A 19,380-nucleotide genomic window follows, 5' to 3' on the forward strand; every position below is an offset into this window, starting at 1 on the left:
TCACTGTTCCTACTTTATTTTTATTCTGGTCTCTTTGTGGAAGTAATGGTAGATATCTTTTAAGAATTTCCTTGTGACTATTTTTAGCATGCTTTTTTTTTTTTTCCTCTCTGACAATGAGCTCAATCAAGGATGGAATTAGTTTTGTTGAGAATGTGTATGTGAGATACACTGGTATTAGTAAAACAGTTGCTGATACTATAAATTGACCAAAGAAGTTTATACACATGGTTCTTTGCCTTTTCTCATCTTGTCTTATTGAAGCCAAATTTTATTGAATATGATTTATTTCTTAGGCATTCTTGATTCTGTGTGTGGAGTTAGTGCTTAGTTTCTTAGTTGTTTACTGCTGCTTAGAAACCTTACCTTCCCAGAGATTGATCAAGAAGCTTGCTATTAATGAATTTTGGAAAGTCAATATTTTTTTTACTTAAACCAACAAACCAGAGTTCTGGTCCCAGGTGAGATAGAGATTAGCGTACTCTCCCGCTGAGTAACAGATATAAAACCTCCACTGAATGCATGGAGCTGCTATTTGAGGACTCTGAACAGAGAAGACAGTCCTTGGTGCATGGTTAGTGTGTGCATGAATTTCATTACTTCCTTTTGGTCAAATAACACTAGTCCCCAAACAACATAATTCAAATTTCAATTAACACAGTGTATTAATGATGAGTAACTGCGAAAAGGACAAACTTGGGTGCTAGCTCTTCAGTCCACACAACTATGTAAATAACAGAGCACTGCTTTTGAAATCTGTTGCTGATTGGTCACAAACAGTGAAGAGTATGGTTGTGATACTTCCTTGTATTCCAATGATAAACCTGCATGCTACTTTACAAAAATAAATAATGATAATAATAAAAAAGGAATTGGTCAAAAAAGTGGAAGTGCAGCAAATAAATGTAATAATACTGGAAGTGAAATCTGAATTCTATTATGGAGGAGTTACAGGTGGGGTTATAAATAAATAGCTGATTGGGGGAATATTGACACTGCTGCTCTTTAAGATTTTCTAGATATACAGCCAGAGGAATTCTTTGAAGTCATTTTTAGGGAATGACAAATTCTTCTAAAGAGCTTGTCTAGATTAAAACATCCCATTTCTTCATTAATTTTTTGCTCTTACATTCATTATCTGTAATCTTTATAATACAAACTACCATTTACTGAACAAACTAATTTTCCCTAAGCCTTGTTCTAATTATTTTATATACATGATCTTACTTCATCCTCAGAATGTTAGTTATGAAATTAGTTGACAGGAACAGAAGCAAAAGTGGTATAGCTGAGTAAAGCAATGCCAGACTCCCCTCTGGTCCTTCTGAATCATGATGTCTTTAATGATCACATCTCTTACTTGGCGAACCCGTTGCTGCCTGAATGATCTCCTTTCATTTGGTTTGAAATGTAGTTAGTCCTTTTGAGTTTTACATATATATTTTTTTTAATTCATTAAGCTTGTCTTATACTTTGTCTCAATTCAGAATGTTTCAGATAGAGACATCACAGGGCTTTCAGAGATCTCTATGAGAATTTTAAAATTTGATATTTTAATGTTAATCTAAAAGCTTATATAGCTTTAAAATTTTTTTTACATATTTACTGGTTTCCAGAATAATGAGTTGTTTCCCTAGCATTGTCTGCTGGTGACCAGTGATGTTTTTTTCTCCTTGAGTATCATTAACTCACAAATTTATATGTATTTGAAGTGCTTTAATCCATTGTAATTAATATTTTTATTGATTCTCAAATTATTTTATCTTTGGCTAGAGAGAGAGTTCTCAACTTGACTTCTAAGTTTAAAAGCATGTCTTAATTTGGATAAACCACCTTGTAAACAAGTACTGCCATTCAATTTCAGTGCCCAAGTTTTACTTTTATTCATACTGGTACATTGCAGTAATGCTTCAATTGTTTTAGTCTAATATTAAATGAATAGAGGTGAAAGAATAAACCTGATATGTAACTAGTACATTTATATCAAATTGAGGTGAAAATATGTCATAGCATGTTCTCTGATGCTGGTTTTGCAGTATTTCATGGAGGGGAAAGTGGGGAAAAGGATTAAACACTTGGTGAGGTATTCATGCTAACTCTTAGAATCTGCACCATGGAGTCAGTACCACCATCTGTGTGAAGCACTGATTTGGTTTCAGCAAAACAGCATCATCCATCATAGTAAACTAATGTTCAGTTGGGTTTTATTAGTGTTGTTTTTATGTAATTTCAAATTTGGCTTGCTTTTGTACCTAATTAGAAGTTAAAATCCTAGAGTTTTGAACAATTTTTATAATCTTATATCTCTGTATCGCTTTTTTTTTGTATATTAGAAGTTATCAAATTGGTTTTGTATATCATGATTAGATTTTGTGCAGTATCTGCTACTTTTAAGTGTAGGTTTTAATTCTGTTGCATATTTAGCTTTGTATCTTAGGTGAAAGACCTGTTTTTGCCCTGGTATTTGTAGGAATGATTAAAAACTTTATTTTACTTACTTACCTTTTATAGTTCATTTTTATATTTTGGTCTTTATATATTAGCCTGTTCATCTATTTGATGGTTTATGGTATATCTTTTTAGATTTTTAAAAATGAGATTGCCAAATAGAAGTTGCCAACTAGAGGTTGTCTAACCTCTTCTTTTATTTCTGAAGTGTTTAGTTTTCCAACATCTGTTATTCCTGCTAGATTTTGGGGATAATGAATAATTTCTCTTGTTCTGCAATATTTTTCCATATATTCTGTGGTGAGTTTTTTGTTGTTAGCAGGGATATGTGTGTGTGTTAGTGTGTGTGTGTGAAAATTCATCCTATTAATCAGCTTTTAGTTACAGCTCAGGATTTGTTAGCAAATAAGCCCACATAAAAAGAATGCTGGCAAGTTCTCCTTCTGACATTGGTAGATAAGATTATTTTGGATTAACTCTCCCATTCAGAATGACTGGAAAGGCGAAAAAAAATGTAAAAAGTAATATTATGAACTCATCAGAGAACCACCAAGGCAGTGAGGAATTTTGTAGTCAAGATCTGGCAAAAATTGAAGTCCGGAAGGATTAGTCCTGCATTTGGGACTCTTACTCCATCAAGGCAGAAGCTGATTTCAAAAGAGATGGCTTAGAAGCAGACAGGATAGAGTTAGAGCTATTGATAGACTCAAAGAGGCTAGGGAGGCCAAAATTGGGGTTCAAGAACCCTCTAGCTTTTGATTGAGATCTCTAAGAGTGATAGTCTAGGAAAAATGGTGAACTGAAAATGAGAGCAGTGATAAGCTGAAAATTGACCAACCCTAATGGGGACAGAAGCCCAGCTATGAATCATCTCAGTTCTAATTGAATTAAGGTGCTTAGGGTTTCCTCATGACTCTAGCCTGACTTCCTGATAGAAGCAAAACCAAATCCCTTCTGAAGGAAGGTATCATCCTACAGAGCTTTAAATAATCTCTACAATTTTTCATATACAAAGTCTATCAATGATAAAAGTACTCAGGCTTAAGAAGTGACTGAAAATCAAGGGAAAAAACAGACAACAGAAACATAAAGAAATACAATTAACTTGTTCAAGAAATTAAAGGACAAGATTGAGGATTTTGACAAAGAATTGGAAACTTTAAAAAAGAATCAAATGAAAATTACAGAAACAAATATAACCACAATAAGCAAACATAAATAAATTAGAAAAAACATCAACAGATGGATTAATTAGCTTGTATACAGCTTGTATACAATAGAAGAGAGAATTAATAAATTAAGAGATAGGCCAGCATAGTAATTCCAAAAAGAAGAATGGAGGAATGAGAGGATGAACAACACAGAAAAGAGCATAGATGACAAATGAGATTTGGTAAAAAGATACAACTTAAATGCAAATGGATTTCCAGAAGGAGTGGGAGGAAAGAATGGGGCAGAAAGAATGAAGAGAATGTGGCTGAAAATTTACAACACATGAAGGACACCAAGCTACAGATTCTATACTCTGTATGGATCAAAATGGAATAACTACAAATAAAACTGCCCATAGTCATAGCATAGTAAAACCACTGACAGTCAAAGAGAAAATCTTAAACATAGCCAGAGCTATAAAGGGCTACAATAATAGGAAACAATAATTAGAGATGACAGCTGACTTTGCTTCCAAAGGGATAGTCAACTATACTTAAGTTAATAAAAAACAAACAAATAAAAACTATGAGGAAAAAGTGGAACTGACATCAGGCTTAGCTTGAAAGATGTGAGTAATAAAGATAAACACAGGAAAAGTTAGTAGAGCTGGTTCTGTCACTGACTTGTGTGATCTAAAGTCATTTTACATTTCTAGTCTTTTTTTCATGTTACAGTTTAGATTTGAGCTTTTTAATTTTTACACTGTTTAATCTTATTCTGAGCCTTTGTCATAGATAACTCATAGGCTATTTTATGTTCACTGTGTAAGACCTCTTGTCTTCGTATATGTTACAAATAGTTCTATTTTACTTGTGGATAAATTACTCTCCAGGTTGACCTTAGTTCTCCCAGGCCTCATCTGTATGTTTCCAGGACTGATAGTCTCGGTCCTACAGCTGGAGAACACTCAGGCGGGATGGGGTTGCACATATCTCAGTTTAGACAAGCAAGGAGAGAAGGTATGGAAGTGTTAGCTTTTTTTTTGTTCCCCCCAGAAATGAGAGCAGCAATAGAGAGAGATTCCTGAAATTCTAACTGTATTTCTTTTAATCCAGACTGTTTTCATGAACTTGGTTCTCCAGCAGACCTAAATCCAAACAACCAAAATGAAGAATTTACTCATTTGTGACTCATACTCTGTTTCAGCTGTGTTCTCCCTTCAGCCGAGGCTACTTTCTTCCTACACAGCTCTTCAAGGAAATCAACTTCATTCTTTTTTTTTGTGTGTGTGACTTTCTCTTTAAAGAGTTACAGGTGATTTGTTTTCTGGATCCATATGTTATTTGGCTAAAACATCTAGACTGAAGTTTCTCAGCAATTCAGGGTGTGTGGATTTTCCTCTTTGTTCCTTTGGGTTTCAGTTGAACCCTCTTTTCAGGTCTATAGCTCTGTACAGCTCTGGATAGTATTCCCAGCAGTTAGTGTGTTTTTATTTAATGTAGTTCTTTAGGTCTAAAAAGATGTTTTATATCCCCTGCTGGCTAACTCCCTAACAATCTGAAGAGAGCATATGGATAACTGTAATCCCTAGTTTGTGCTATCAGTCTGACATCTGACCACATGGTTTTCTTGGATTTGAAATCTTTGAATGAATGAAAGAGATGTTCTGATAGAGTTAGGCAGTGCACATTTTTCTCATAGCAGCAGTCACTGTGACAGCTGTTCACTTTCCTGTTTGTTGCAGACATGGGGTTTCTGAAGGAATGTTTAGAAGGGAGAAAGGCTTTCTCTTTTTTCAGATGTGTTGGCCTTGTTACATTTCTCAGCATGGGTGGCACGTCAGTCTGGTTTTGTAAGCGCTTAGATAGTACACATCTCTTCCATATTCTGATAATAGGAAGGTGGAGTAGGTAGTGACAGAGGCTGTTTAAAACCAGGTGTTAGAATTGGTTCTTAAAATACTTACGTTGACTATTTTTATGTTTCCTAACGTAACTTAGTTCAAAATTTCCCTGATACAAATTCTCTTTGGGAACTCAGATAGTTCAGAAATAACTTTAAAAACCTCCAGGCTATTTTCATTTGGAAGTTGTTTAAAGAGAATAACCCTCCCATCATTATATTCTTTAATTTAGTTAAAAGAAAGCTTGGAACAATCAATAGGCCAACTGCGGAGTCAACGTTTGTTGAGAAACTCAGGAGGGAGAAGTGTTTCTGTTACAAGTCTGAGTACAAGTGACCTCGATGGTGGCACCATGACAGGTAAACTCTTCAGATGTTCTGAAAACCCCCTTTTTTCCCCCCTTAAAAATATTCCTGAAGTACCTACTGAATGCATGTAATTGACCTGGGGCCCTTTGCTGCAGTGCTTGCATGGGCTAAGACCTGGAGGTGGGACCTGGGACCTGGGACAAAATACAAAGAAATTGTAGGAGACTAAAAATAACTGGGTGCATGTACAGTTAGGGCAAATTGTGAACAACAAGATTAAAAAAGACCAAAAACCCAACTGCTACTTCTGGGGTGTCTGGAGCAAAAGCAGGGTACTGTGCGTGATCTCCACATATAGCACCACCAAGGGGGTGGGCAGACCACCTAAGCCACCCTTCTGACCCAACTTCTGGACCCACCCCTACTCTCACCCAATTTAAGAGCCCAGCTTGCCCCCTCTTCCCCCCAAGCTCAGGAAGCTAGCAAGGGCACCTGTTAGTTGTTCTCACTCCCTCCCGCTGCAGCACGAGTCCTGATAAAACCTAGCCTGAATTTCTTGTCTGGCCTCTTATCAATTGCTATTGATTAAGGAGTCCAAGAACCCTGGTCAGGAACATAATCTTTGGATAAATACAGCCTATACATAAAGTCATACAAACAAGGTGTTAGAAGATGCAGTTAGGATTTTACAGTGAGTATTTTGAAATATGTTGAATGGGACTTTGATCTTCTGAGTTTATTACTTTTGTTCTTCCCATACTCTGTAGACAATGTAGAGCTTTTCCTGGCAAAACCTGGATTTAATTGTCTGCCTCTAATCAAAACAAACACACAAGTAGGATTTACCATGTGGTGTACTTTCTGTGTTAGAAGTCTTGTCCTAGCTCCATAGTTTTTCAGATGTCTCATTATGAAGCATCCTGTGACACTTACTAAGAGCAGGGGAATTTTATCCCTGGTGTGCAGCTAGATTTCAGTGGCTACATAGAAGGTGATAATACTTTGCCTAGAATTAATCTACTTTCCTACAGTACTGAGGGTTATGTTTGAATAGAAAAGACTTAGAGAAGTCTGCAGTGAAGAGGTGATTTAGTTAGTGAACATTAGTAGCTTGCATTGTTAATATTGCTGTTGATCATGATAATGATGATTAAAAATTGGACAGTTATTCTTTATGTAGTTTAGTTTTTACTGATTTTTAAACACCATTTATATTTTAGATGAATTAATATGTTATTTGAAAAATTCTGTTTTATTAGATCTCAGGGAGTCATCAAAGTTATTTTTATTTAGCAATTTATTATTTTTATGTAAGAGAAAATATTATATTTCTTCTTTGAAAAGTACAGCCAGTTAGAACTTCTGATGTGTTCCATTTACAGGTTATTTCTGTTGTTCACGTTATCTACTTTAAGAGCAAGATAAGTGCCAATTTTGTGGAATCTTATAGCCACAGCAGGGTACTTGTTTATGGTTGTCTGTGGGAAATAGTCTGGGTTAAGGACATGTATATATATTCATGTCGCCATGTATTTACTGAGTAAAATTTTAGTTTCTTCTCATTTAGTGTTTTTAATCCTCTCCCTTTTCTTTCTTTTGTAAAGAGAGCCACCATTTTCCACCTACCTCACCTCTCAAGGACTACGGGGATCAACAGGGTATTAAACGAAATAGGTCCAGAGCTGGTGTCCGATTCGTTCAGGAGACTGATGACGTGGGCCAGGTACTCTGTACCCATTCTGCGGTCTGTATTCCTTGAATTCTATTTAAATGACTGACACTTGAATTTTATGGCTATGTTTTAACCAAGTTTGATCATCAGTAACTGTAGTGATTTTTTTTTAAACCAAGTAAACTATTTTATTTTCAATGTATTAATCGTCATCATACATTTATTTTGAACTTTGTTATGGAGGATTATATTTTGTAGAACATTTAAAAGTGAGTTTAGTTGGACATGTTTTATTTCCTTGTTCAGCTGGCTCACTCTTCTCTAAGCCCTAAGTCAGCTACTTTCTATTTTGCCAAGTTTGGTTTAGTATGAACAAGTTAGTCTTTGTGTGGTTAACCTATTGATTTTTCCACTAGTGTTTTTCTGATTGTTGAATCGTTGATGGAGCCACTGTCTATTAAGCAAGAATTCTAGACTTTTTCTACATAGTCACTAAAAATTTTGAAGGTATTAGTTCTGTGGAAATATTTCTTTTTCTGTTTCTTTAAACTACTCTGCAAGAGCTGAAAATTTTTTGTTGTTGTAGCTTTGGGTAACTAAATTAATTAGATAAGGGCTATGAGATGTTGCCGACTTTGATGCCTTTTATTAGTTTTAAGATTGAGGGCTCAGAGTTTGTTGGGATCCTCATCTGTAGCTTTTTCTTGTAATAGCATAAGATAAAGAGAGGACAGAACAAAGTGCATTGGAAGACACCTTATAGAAACTTCTGACTGTTTTTTATTTTTCTTTTTTTGGTAGGTGCAGCTTGCTAGTGTGGATTATGTGGTTAAACCTAGAGCAGAGAACAATATCCTAACATTACTCAGTTACTCTTTCATTTTATTTATTTAGTGCCTCTGTCCTGGGACAGTGTTTGTGCTTGGAAACAGTGATGAGCAAAAACCTTGTCTTTTCATGCAGCTTACAATTTAGAGGGGGAGCTAGATACCAATCAAAAAGTACCTTAGTATATACTTGTAATTATGAGCTGAGATGAGTGCTATGACAGAAAGAAGCATTGGGCTATGGGAGTGTATAGTTTAGGGACCTGCCCCAGTCAGGGAAGGCTCCCCAAAGAAAGGCTGATTGACCTGAGATCTGAAAGTTGAGTAAGTCATTTGAGGTAGAAGTAGTACTTGGAAGGAAGGAAGATATCCATGAGTAATTTAAAGAAGGCCATGTGGCTAAAGAAGTATGAAGCCTTGAGACAATGCACAGCCTTGTAAGAGAGTGACAATTATTTTGAAAAGATCACTCTGGCTCTAGTGTAGAAAATGGAGTCAGTGTGGGCAAACCAGTTAGAGGGATGTTGCTGTGAGCTGTTGGTCACTTGGATTAGGATAAATGGAGTTGGAGAGAAGGTGGCAGATATAAAAGGTATTTTGGTGGATAAAAATGAAAGGTCTTGATGATCACATGAACATTTGGGGAGGGTGGGAATTAGTGAAAAGGAGGTGTCAAAGATGAGTCCTAGGATTCTGGTTTGCAAAACTGGAAAATCATGATGGCAAAAACCTAAGTGAATAATCTGTTGTTCATCTGCCATATTACCTCCGCTCCTTTCTTTTTAATTTTTCTTCCCTGTTTTGTCTGTTTTCTTAAGATGACCTCTAGCTCCACATGACTGTGCACTTTCTTAATGCCCCAGTGTAGCATTTGTGGTTCTGTTTCCAGGGCTGTCTCCCATGTTAAATTGTGAGCCACTTGTTTCCCAGCACAGTTGGCGGCACTGATTAGTTGCTCAATGTGCATTTTTTGAAATGAATCAATTTTGTTGTTTCTGCAAAACTTTAAGTTTTTAAAAATTATAAATTATAGCCTACACACACATACATGTTTAGCATACACATTTATAATTAAAAGTACAAGAATATGAATGAAAATCCATGTAACCACCACCTAGACCAAGAAATAGAGGATTATTATACACCCCAAACCTTTTTTATGCTTCTCCTTTCTCCAAGGGCTATAATTGTTGTGATTTCTGTGTTAATCATTCTCTTGATTTTTTTTAAAAAAATCATTTTTGCTACTTATATCTTGTTTAGTATTGCCTGCTTTTAAACTTTATATAAAGGGAGTAATGCTGTATGTCTTCTTTTGTAACTCGCCTTTTTCATTTGATGTTTTGTTTTTGAAGTGTGGGTAGATTTGATCATTTCATTTTCACTGCTGTATGATTCTACAGGGGAGGAACATATCACAATTTATCTCCATTCTATTTGTAATGAACTTTTGGCTTGTTTTCAGTGTTCTCATCATGAACAGTGCTGCTCCAGACATTCTTGTTCATGGTTCCTTGTGCACGTGGGCAAGGGTTTCTCAGCAGCATGGGTCGGCACACTGGTCTAGTTGAATGAAGTTCTACTGTAACACAGCCACACTCATTTGTTTATGGCTACTTTTGTGCTATTATGGCAGAGTTGAGTAATTGTCACAGAGACCTTATAGCCTGAAAGCCTGAAATATTTGCTGTTGTACCCTTTACAGAAAAAGTTTGCTGACCCCTAGGGTATCTGTAAAGAATAAAATACTGCACTATAGAGGATGCTAATAATTAACATTATATATAGTTTTAAAAACTTTTATTTGGGAAAAAATATTTTATTTCTTTTAGAATAGACATTTATTAATTTTATTATGTCTTGGTAACATAATATTTGGGCATTATTTGCAAAGAACAAGTTCTTATTCTTAACTCTCAGTGAATCTTCATGGAAGAATTCAACAAAACCCTAAACGGATAACTGTGTTTTGCCTTTATTAGTTTCATGCTTTTCATCAATCCCTCCGAGACCTCAGCAGTGAACAAGTTCGCCTTGGAGATGATTTCAACCGGGAACTTGCCAGAAGAAGCCGGTAAAAGCTGAATATGGTTTTTGTTGGAGGCATGAATTATTAGAAGAATAAACCCTTTGGATTTAGAATATATCATGAATGAATGTTAGACAGATTAATTTCATATTTTTAAAAATATTTTAATTCATTACAATGGAATGCTGACATTATGGAGAGAGACATTGTGAAACCTTAGCAAAGAGGTAGATTTGCAAATACTTTGGAAAGAAAGACAGAGACCAAGTGACTGACAATGGAGCATAAAAAAGCATAATGTGGAATTTGTCAGTGGACATGAGCCATTGTAGAATCTGATATTTCAGCTTTCAGTTGAAATCTTCAAAAGCCAGTTGTTTATATCTGCCCAGTCTTTGCAATTTTGTCACTACTTGGAGACTACCCAGAATTACCACTTTACTTAAAATTTTTTCACTGTCTTCATTTTCATCATCAGCAGTGACAGGTGACTTTCATTTGGAGGCCATATTTTTACAAGAAAAAAAAATTTGCCCCTTTTTGAGCAGTGAATAAGGACCAACAAAGGTCCTTATTGAATGAACTGAAATTCGTTTACCAAGTTTACTTGCTAACTCCCACTCCAGCTAATGAAATCATTCCACTCACCAGTTTTGTGTTGCTATAGCAAAAAGAGTCAAAGCTATAAATGTTAAATCTATGAATATCAACTGTATTCTGCATAACTTCTCTGCTTCTGTATTAGGAAAGCAGGAAATTTAATAATAAAAATTAAAGATCTTACTATTATCATTATTAATACCACCACTAGTTAATATTCTTGAGCACTTATTTTATGTCAAGTGGATTTAGGTTTAATTCTCGCAACAATTCTAACAAGGTGGTGTTTATTATTTTCCCCATTTTTGGGGGATGTGGAAGCAGGGGCACAGAGTGATGAAGTAGCTCAGTTTGCTGAACATCAAACAGGGGTGATGTGGTGGAGTCAGAATTCAAATGTAGACAGTAAGGCCCCAGAGTGTCTACCCTGCATCACTTACAGTACACTGTCGTTCAAGATCATTTTCACATGTAGCTGATATTACTGTATTACTAAGCTATATTATTAACCTTTTAAACTGGTAAGGGTTAGTTAATTTAATATTAGATATTTATTTCTGACAGGTTGATAAAATCAACAGACTGGCATTAACATTCTACTATAGTGTGTTCTTGGAGTGGCTTTATTATGTAACTTTTCCACACTGGAAAGAAAGAAACAAATGAAGCACTAGGTGTAATAAGATACAGGGGAAGTTGCCGGGATGGTTTTAGCTGACCAGTTTCAGTGGTCGTTTGGACATGCAGTAGTGGACTGGGAATCTTCTGATCTGTATGCTGGTACCATCTGGTAACAGTTTTGTGACCTTGAGGCATGTGTAAGGCAGAGAAACTTCATTTAATCCCAAATAGGAGTCAAATTTCTTGTGAAGTTTAGTGGCTTAACATTGTGGATGAGGAAGATTTTAGGATCCAGTTCTGTTTTACTTGTACCACAATTCTTAATTTCATGTTTATAAAAATACTGTGTATGAAGTCATTAGGTTTAACTTCGTATGTGATTCAGAAAGGTTAATATTCTCATTTAATTACTAATTAAATTTTTTTCTTGACATTCATTGCAAAAGACACAATGAATCATAAAAGTACACTGGAAACCAGACTTTCAGAAAGGATTAAATAAAGTTTAATTCAGAACTCACCTGCTTTGGATGCCACATGAGAAATTGCTTTGAGGCGGGCAAATTAGAAGACTGTTGCATTAGCATGAGAAGATGGTGGCTTGACCAGGATTATGGCAAGGACACAATGGACGAGGATGTTTCAAGATGTTTTTTTTGGAGACTGAAGAGCTAGGACTTGGCAATGGATTGGATATGAGGGGTAACAGAGAATAAACTAAGGATGACCCTCAGATTTCTGATTTGAGTAACTGAATAGATGGTTATTCCATTTCTGAAGTACAGAGACTTGTGACGGTAGTTGAGGTATAGAAATTAAGAGTTTGGCCTTGGATATGTTAGGCTTGAGATGCTTGTGAGACATCCAGGTGGAAATGTAAAATACACAGCTGGGTATTTACTCTGGAACTCAAAGGAAAAGTCTGTTAGAGAAATTTAAGAGTGGTTGGCGTATAGAAGTAGCATTTGGAAGTATGGAAATGGGTGGTATCTAGAGAGAAACTGTAGGGAAAGCATCAAGGACAGGGCTGAGTGGTAAAGAATTCCAGCATGCAGAAGTCTCCTACAAAAAGAGGAGCTGGCTTGAGAACGAACAGCCAGTGAGATGTGGGAAATCCAGCAGCACATGGAACCACAAAAGCTAAAAAAGAAGTACAAGTAAAGACACTTTTCTGAGGTTTAAAGACTTAGAAAATTTACCTTTTAAGGTCACTTCTTTCCCAGGAAATTACCTAAGGACATACAAGTAAAATAAAATGGTAATCAAGAAAGAGGAAGATATAGGTTACAAGAAATAGTGAAACTAACCCAGAATGTCAGTGAAAGAAATTCCCAACATGATAGACATAGAGCAGGCCCAGGAGATATTTACTCTAAGTGAGAGCAGGAAGTGTCTTTTGAGAAGAATGTAGTCAGTAAGAATGGAGTAAATTCTTAATAGATGATTCAGTAATAAGTGGGAAAAAAATACCAATTATATGATAAATAAGGCCCATATAATGGCCAGAAATAATGGGAAACTCTAGGAAAAAACAGAAGCACAAGAAGTTGATCCAAGTAGAAAGCTGATTAAAATGTGAGCATGATAGAATGTAAACAAAAAGCGTCAATTCTCTACGATGGAGTAATTCATAAGGGGTATAAATACATTAAGTAAGTTACACAGATTGCCAATAGAAGAACTAAAAGTAATAATAAATTTGTCTGAAATTGGAGAGGAGTGTGAGTAAGCTAAACATTTCAAAACACTTGAAAATGGAGGTAACCAGCAACAGAATTAAGAATGTAAATCCTTGAACATGGTTGCCACTGGGCAGTGGAACCAGAGGAAAGGAAGAGTGAGACAGGAAGGGCTTTGCTTTTCTTTGTAAGTTTTTTTGTACTATTTGATGTTTTTAATGGTATGTTATTAATTAAATGGGAAAAAAGATAATGGGGGGTAAGTTAGTGAGGACAGAGTTTGTACAGCACACTCTGATGTAATTTGATTACAAATTGCTAGAGAGGATGTGAGATCAGGAGTTTTGTTCTCCTTCCCTCTTCCATTCTTCTTAATTCAAAATGGGAGATATTGCAGCCTATTTGTTTATTGAAGGTGATGGGCCAGTATAACATTGTTTCTCAAAGTGTAATCCCCAGACCAGTAGCATTAGCATCTCCTGGGAATTTATAGGAATGCACATTCTTGGGCTCCATGGCAGATCTGCTGATTCAGCAGTCTGTATTTGTAACAAGCCCTCTGGGTGTTTCATATATTGGCTAACACTTAAGAACCACTGCAGCAGAGTATTATGTGATAACATATTATGATGATGTAAATTTCACAAATTATATATATTTCCTCAAATAGCTAATATAAAATATTTTTCTTTCTTTGTGTAGGTCAGATGCTGAAACAAAAAGGGCTTTGGAAGAATTGACTGAAAAACTTAATGAAGCCCAGAAACAAGAAGTGGTGAGATCTCTTTGTTTACTAAAAAAAAAAGTTTTATTTCATATGCAGCTGGTAGAGAGAGTGGTTGAGCCAGTCATAATCCCAAAGAAGTTTAGTAGAGTTTAACTTTTTGGATGGTATATGCAATTTTGTCCAAAGATATGTTCTTGCACCTCTTATAAAATGTTCATGAGTTTTAGGTATTCAACTTTGAAATATTTACAGTTTGATAAATATATCTATACTAGAGACAGAATTAATTTTTAGAGTTTGTTATGAATATTTGAAAGATATTTTAAATTTCATTGACTCAGTGATTTTTGTGGCTCTTATTAAATGATATTTGAGAAATAAAGAATTTTTTGCTAGTGACTCTGTAGCTCTCCCCATTAAGTATTTTCAGGTCAGCTCACATAAGCGTGTAATCACAGTTGCTGCAAAGACTCCTTGCTGTCAGTTTTTGTTTGACATGGTGCTGACTGAAAAAACCCTGATTCTCAAGTTTTATTATCTCAAACTTAGATTGTTGATACTCATTATTCATCGGTTTCTTTTTATCAAATCATTATTCTTGCTGGAATTAAAGTTAAAAATGAAGTACATACAAGTGTCCATTTCTTTGCATCATCAGTTTTTTTAGGGTAAAAACATCAATAGAAATTGTCACTTAACTGTTACACATTGCTCCTGAAGTAAATAAGTATGTATTCATTCATTTCCCATAGTATCTTTGTTTTTTTAAGACAAGAATGGTAGCAGAATTTTCTTTTCTTAACCTGTTTTATTCAAACTGAGAGTTTCCTAATTATTTTTCTCCAGTTGTCACTGTGTTTACAGTTCCTTACATGGATATATTGAGTTTATTTTGGAGTTTAAATTTATTGGCCCACATATGCTAAGAGTTGGATATGCTCTTTTTTCAAAGTGATCAACTTAGGTGCTACTCTCCTTGAGTGAAGTTTGTGCATTTCAAAAATATAAATGAGCCCCTGGCCACATAAAAACATCTCCCTCTTGTGTTTTGGTGCTAATATCTTTGTGAAGTGCCCCAGAGAGATGAAGATATAATGCCCCGCTTCTGTTGAAGTAGACAAAGTCTTTGCAGTTAGCGTGTGATGAGTTGGCATCTAATGTGTGATCAGGATATGGGATACTTCTTTTTTTTTTTTTTTACATAAAGTCCTAGATTTTTCCAGACATACCAAGGGCATCTTCGATTTAAACTGTACCAGTCTAAAATATCTAAAATACTGTATACTTCAAAAAAAAGTTTTTTTTCTGAGATGAACAGATTGATACCTTTCTTATTTAATTGCAGTAGGTCACACAGCAAGAAATCTGTACCATTGTCTGATTTACATACTATATAAATAGGTGCTGAAAGCACACTTTTTACAATGTAGCTCCAAGGTCCTTAGTAACTTACTAAATGATCCTCTGGTTCGTCTCATAAATTCTAGAGTGGAACCTGCAACTTGGCAAGGGACCTGCTGAGGCTTTGTCTTTTTGTTTTTTCCCCTTATTTTTAATTTAAAAAGTTTGAGGGTATAATGTACTTACAGACAAGTACACACATTAATGTATCACTTGATGAATTATTACAGGGTGAGCACGCCTATGTAACCACCACTCAGATATAGAAATAGAACATTACCAATGCACAAGAAGCCTCCTCATTCCCCCCCAGTCACTAATTTCTCCTTCCTTGCCCACTATTTTGACTTTTAACTGTATAGATTAATTTTGCCTGTTTGAAATTTTTATATAAATGGAATCATATTTCTAGGGCATGTTTTTTTGTGTGTCTGGCTTCTTTTGCTCATCATGATGGCAGTATATCTGGGTGATCTGTCTTGGACTTGCAGTTTATTTTTATTGCTCTTTAGCATTTGTTTGGATATAACGCAATATATTTTGACATTTTATGATATTTGAATTATTTCAAATTTTGGGCTATTACAAATAGTCTACTATTACCAGTCTTATTATTGCACATGTGCAAGCATTTCTGTTGGTATATAACATAGAGTGCAAATTGTGAGGTGCCTTCAAATTTAGTGGATACCGATTAACAGGTTTCCAAAGTGGTTGCACTCATTTACACTCCCTCTAGCGTGTGAGAAATTGTGTTCTTTCATCTCTCCGAAGACCTGGTTTTATCAGTCTTTCAGTAGTAGCCATTGTGTTAGGTGCTTATGGTATTTCATCATGGTTTTAATTGGCATTTTCATGATTACTTAACGATGATGAGCATCTTTTCATGTTTGTTGGCTATGGGCTGTTTTCTTTTTTGACATTCCAGTTTGCTTCTTGTGCCCACTTTTTTTATTGGATTGCTTAGATTTATGGAAGGTTTTTATATATTGTATATGAGCACTTGGTCAGTGATATGTGTTGCAAATGTTGTCTCCTATGCTACTGCTGTTTGTTCTTATTCTTAAAACTCTCTTAAATGGGGTCTTCTGTTAAAATTTAATCTAGTTTACTTTTCCATTTTTTCTTTGTGGTTAGTGCTTTTTTGAGCTGTTTAAGAAATTGTTCCCTGTCTTAAGATCATGAAAATATTCTCTTATATAATCTTCTAGAAGCAAATTTTTTACCTTTCACATTAAGATCTAATATTTACTTAGAAATGGTATTTGTTTCTCATGTGAAGTAGAGGTCATACATTTTTTCTGGATATCCAGTTGATTCAGTTTCATATATTGAAAGGGCTACCTTTTTCCCCACCACTTTACACTGCATCCTGGTCATAAATCGAACGGTCATATGTGTAGGCATCTGTTACTGGACTCTTTGTTCAATCATCCAGTTAATTTGTCTGTCCCAGTGCTCCTATTATACTGTCTCGATTACTGTTGCTTTATGATAAGTTGTGATATGGTGGAGTAAGTCCTTTTACTTTGTTCTTCAAGCTTGTCTTGTGTGTTTTTCACTATTTGTATTTCTGTAAAAATTTTAGAATCAACGTGAAGTTATTTAAAAAGCTGCTGGGATCTTGTTTGGATTACCTTGTTTCCATAGATCAACTTGAAGAGAATAGAAATCTTTACAATAGTGAGTTTTCCAATTTATGAGCATAGCAAATCCTTCTTAATTTTTTGTAGTTTTTTTTTAATCCGGAGGTCTTATATTTAATACATTGTTTATAAGATTTGGTCTATTTGATATTTTTATACTATTTTATAGAGGTCATTTAACATTAAAAATATAACAATCTTTGTTTTTTATTTGGAGATTTACCCTTTTACATTTAATGTAAATACTGATTTAGTTTGTATAAATCTACCATCTTACTATTTGCTTTCTATTGGTTCCACTTATATTACGTGTTTAAAATTTCTTCTTCTATCCTTTGGATTTATTAGCTTTCGTTTTTCTAATTTCCTTATTAATTATCTTGGTAGTTATACCTTATTTTGTTGTTCTTTTATGGCTAAGGTAGGGATTAAAACATGCATCCTTAACTTATCAAATCTAGTATACATTAGCACTTTCAGCTCTCCCTCAAATGCAGGGATCTCAGAACACTCTTAACTCCAGTAAACTCACTCTCCACTTTTCTGCTGTTATCATGTATTTCAATTCTGTATTTAATTGAGCCACACAGGACATTACTGTTATTGTTTCATAAGTAATTCATTTAGATTTACCTTTATATTTACTCTTTGTTTTACGTATCTTTCTACTTTCTTCATTCCTTTCTGCATCTCTAAGATTCCACATATGCCTTGGGAACATACTTTAAAATTGCCTTTAGAGTGAATCTGCATATACCTGAAAGAATCCCATTTAGAATTTTATTTAGAGTGGGTCTTCTGGTTATAGATCCATCCTCTTTATACTTGTCTGAAAGTGTGTTGAAATGTTGAAAGAGATTTTCACTGGATATAAAATTATAGATAGGCTAGTATTTCCCCATTTAGTACTTTGAAGATACCATTTTATCATTTTCTGGATTTCGTTGTTTCTGTTGAGAAGTCAGCTGTTAGTCTAATTGGTGCTTTTTTGCATGATAATAGATATTTTTCTCTAATTGCTTTTGAGTTTTTCCTCTTAGTCTTTGGTTTTCTGCAGTTTTACCATCATGAGCTTAGTTGTGTTCTTTTGATTTGTTGTTTGATGTTATAGTTCCATTATCTTTTCAAAAATTACTTTTACCTCATTCTCTGTCTTTTCTTTTTGGACTTCAAATTTCATGTACTATTAGACTTTTCACTCTATCCCTTTTATCTCTTATGTTCATTTTTATAATTTTTTATTCCTTGTTTCTCCATTCTTTAGTTACTTTCTTCAGCTGAATTAAATCTACTAAACCCATCCACTAATTTTTACTTTCAGTTACTACATATTTCATTTATATATTTTTTACTTTGTAGTTCTTTGCCAATATCCTCAATCTGTGTATCTGTGTCTTGTAACTCCATTATCTGGATCTTCTATAGATCTATTTCTATTTCTATTATCTCTTATTTTGCTTGGAGTTTAATCACATTGTTTTTTCCTACTGTTTTTTTTGATTGTCCAGTTATTTTTGTTTGACAGAAAATGTGTTTTATTTTCTTTGAAGAAAACTTGCATTAGATAACTTGATCATTATCATGTATGAAAGGACATAATTGCTTTTTGTTATAGGTTAGGGCCATGGCAATCATCAGTTACCTTATCATTTTTTGTTGAGATATTTCAGTATTAAACTTCAGTGCCAGGTTTCAGCTATTTCTGATTCATCTTTACTGCTAGTGTACAGTCCTTTAGGATTCCAGCCCAAAGGCTGAGTTGTTTTTTGGGGTGGGGGGTGTTTAACTAGGGCCCCCTTTCCTTGGAAAGGCTCTCAATTCCAGTTTTTCCCCTTTAACTCAATACGTCTGTTAAAAACTGTTCAGCTTCTCAGTGTCTCTGCTGCCTTTTCTGAAATTGGCTGATACTACAGGGAGAAAAGCTAGAACACCCTCTCTGGGTTTCTTTCTTTTTCTGCATCGTGGTCTCATATGTCTTTATCTTTTTTGCTTTCTGATGCCTTAAAGCGGACATTCATTTAAAATATTATTTCTAGCTATTTAAATTATTTTCAGTGGAAGGAATGGTCTGAATTATCTAGTCTGTTATTTTTTGAAGCGACACTTCCTGAATCTTTTTGTGTATGTCAGACTTCATTACTGTGCTGTTTCTAATGAACATGAATATATCAGGCTTTTCAGCTGTTGTAAGAGGCTTCCTTTACTTGTTACATAGGTGTACAACCTGTGGGCATGCTAGTAACAAGGGCTTTGATCCAAACTCAGATACCCTCAATATTCTGTTGAGATCCTTGTAGATCTGAGTAAGCTGTGGACATAGCCAGCTGTACTGTCATGCTGGCTTTTGACATTGTTAGGTGGTGGGAT

At 34.9% G+C, this 19,380-nt stretch overlaps 1 protein-coding gene across 10 annotated transcripts in view; it reads left to right on the forward strand.

Annotated features, from left to right (window-relative positions):
• The window catches only part of CEP128 (centrosomal protein 128), a 357,239-nt gene that overhangs the window by 24,097 nt on the left and 313,762 nt on the right, over positions 1 to 19,380 (forward strand). For all 10 annotated transcript variants that reach the window (XR_012507429.1, XM_045517288.2, XM_074365179.1 and 7 more), the window contains 4 exons: positions 5,736 to 5,862; positions 7,416 to 7,534; positions 10,293 to 10,384; positions 13,942 to 14,014. Coding sequence is in view for 9 of the 10 variants with exons in the window: in XM_045517288.2 (XP_045373244.1) it covers positions 5,736 to 5,862; positions 7,416 to 7,534; positions 10,293 to 10,384; positions 13,942 to 14,014 (411 nt within the window). In the remaining variant the exon portion in view is untranslated. The remainder of the gene's footprint in view (positions 1 to 5,735; positions 5,863 to 7,415; positions 7,535 to 10,292; positions 10,385 to 13,941; positions 14,015 to 19,380) is intronic.

Source organism: Camelus bactrianus, chromosome 6 (assembly GCF_048773025.1).
Source record: "Camelus bactrianus isolate YW-2024 breed Bactrian camel chromosome 6, ASM4877302v1, whole genome shotgun sequence".
NCBI classification, from domain to species: Eukaryota; Metazoa; Chordata; class Mammalia; order Artiodactyla; family Camelidae; genus Camelus; species Camelus bactrianus.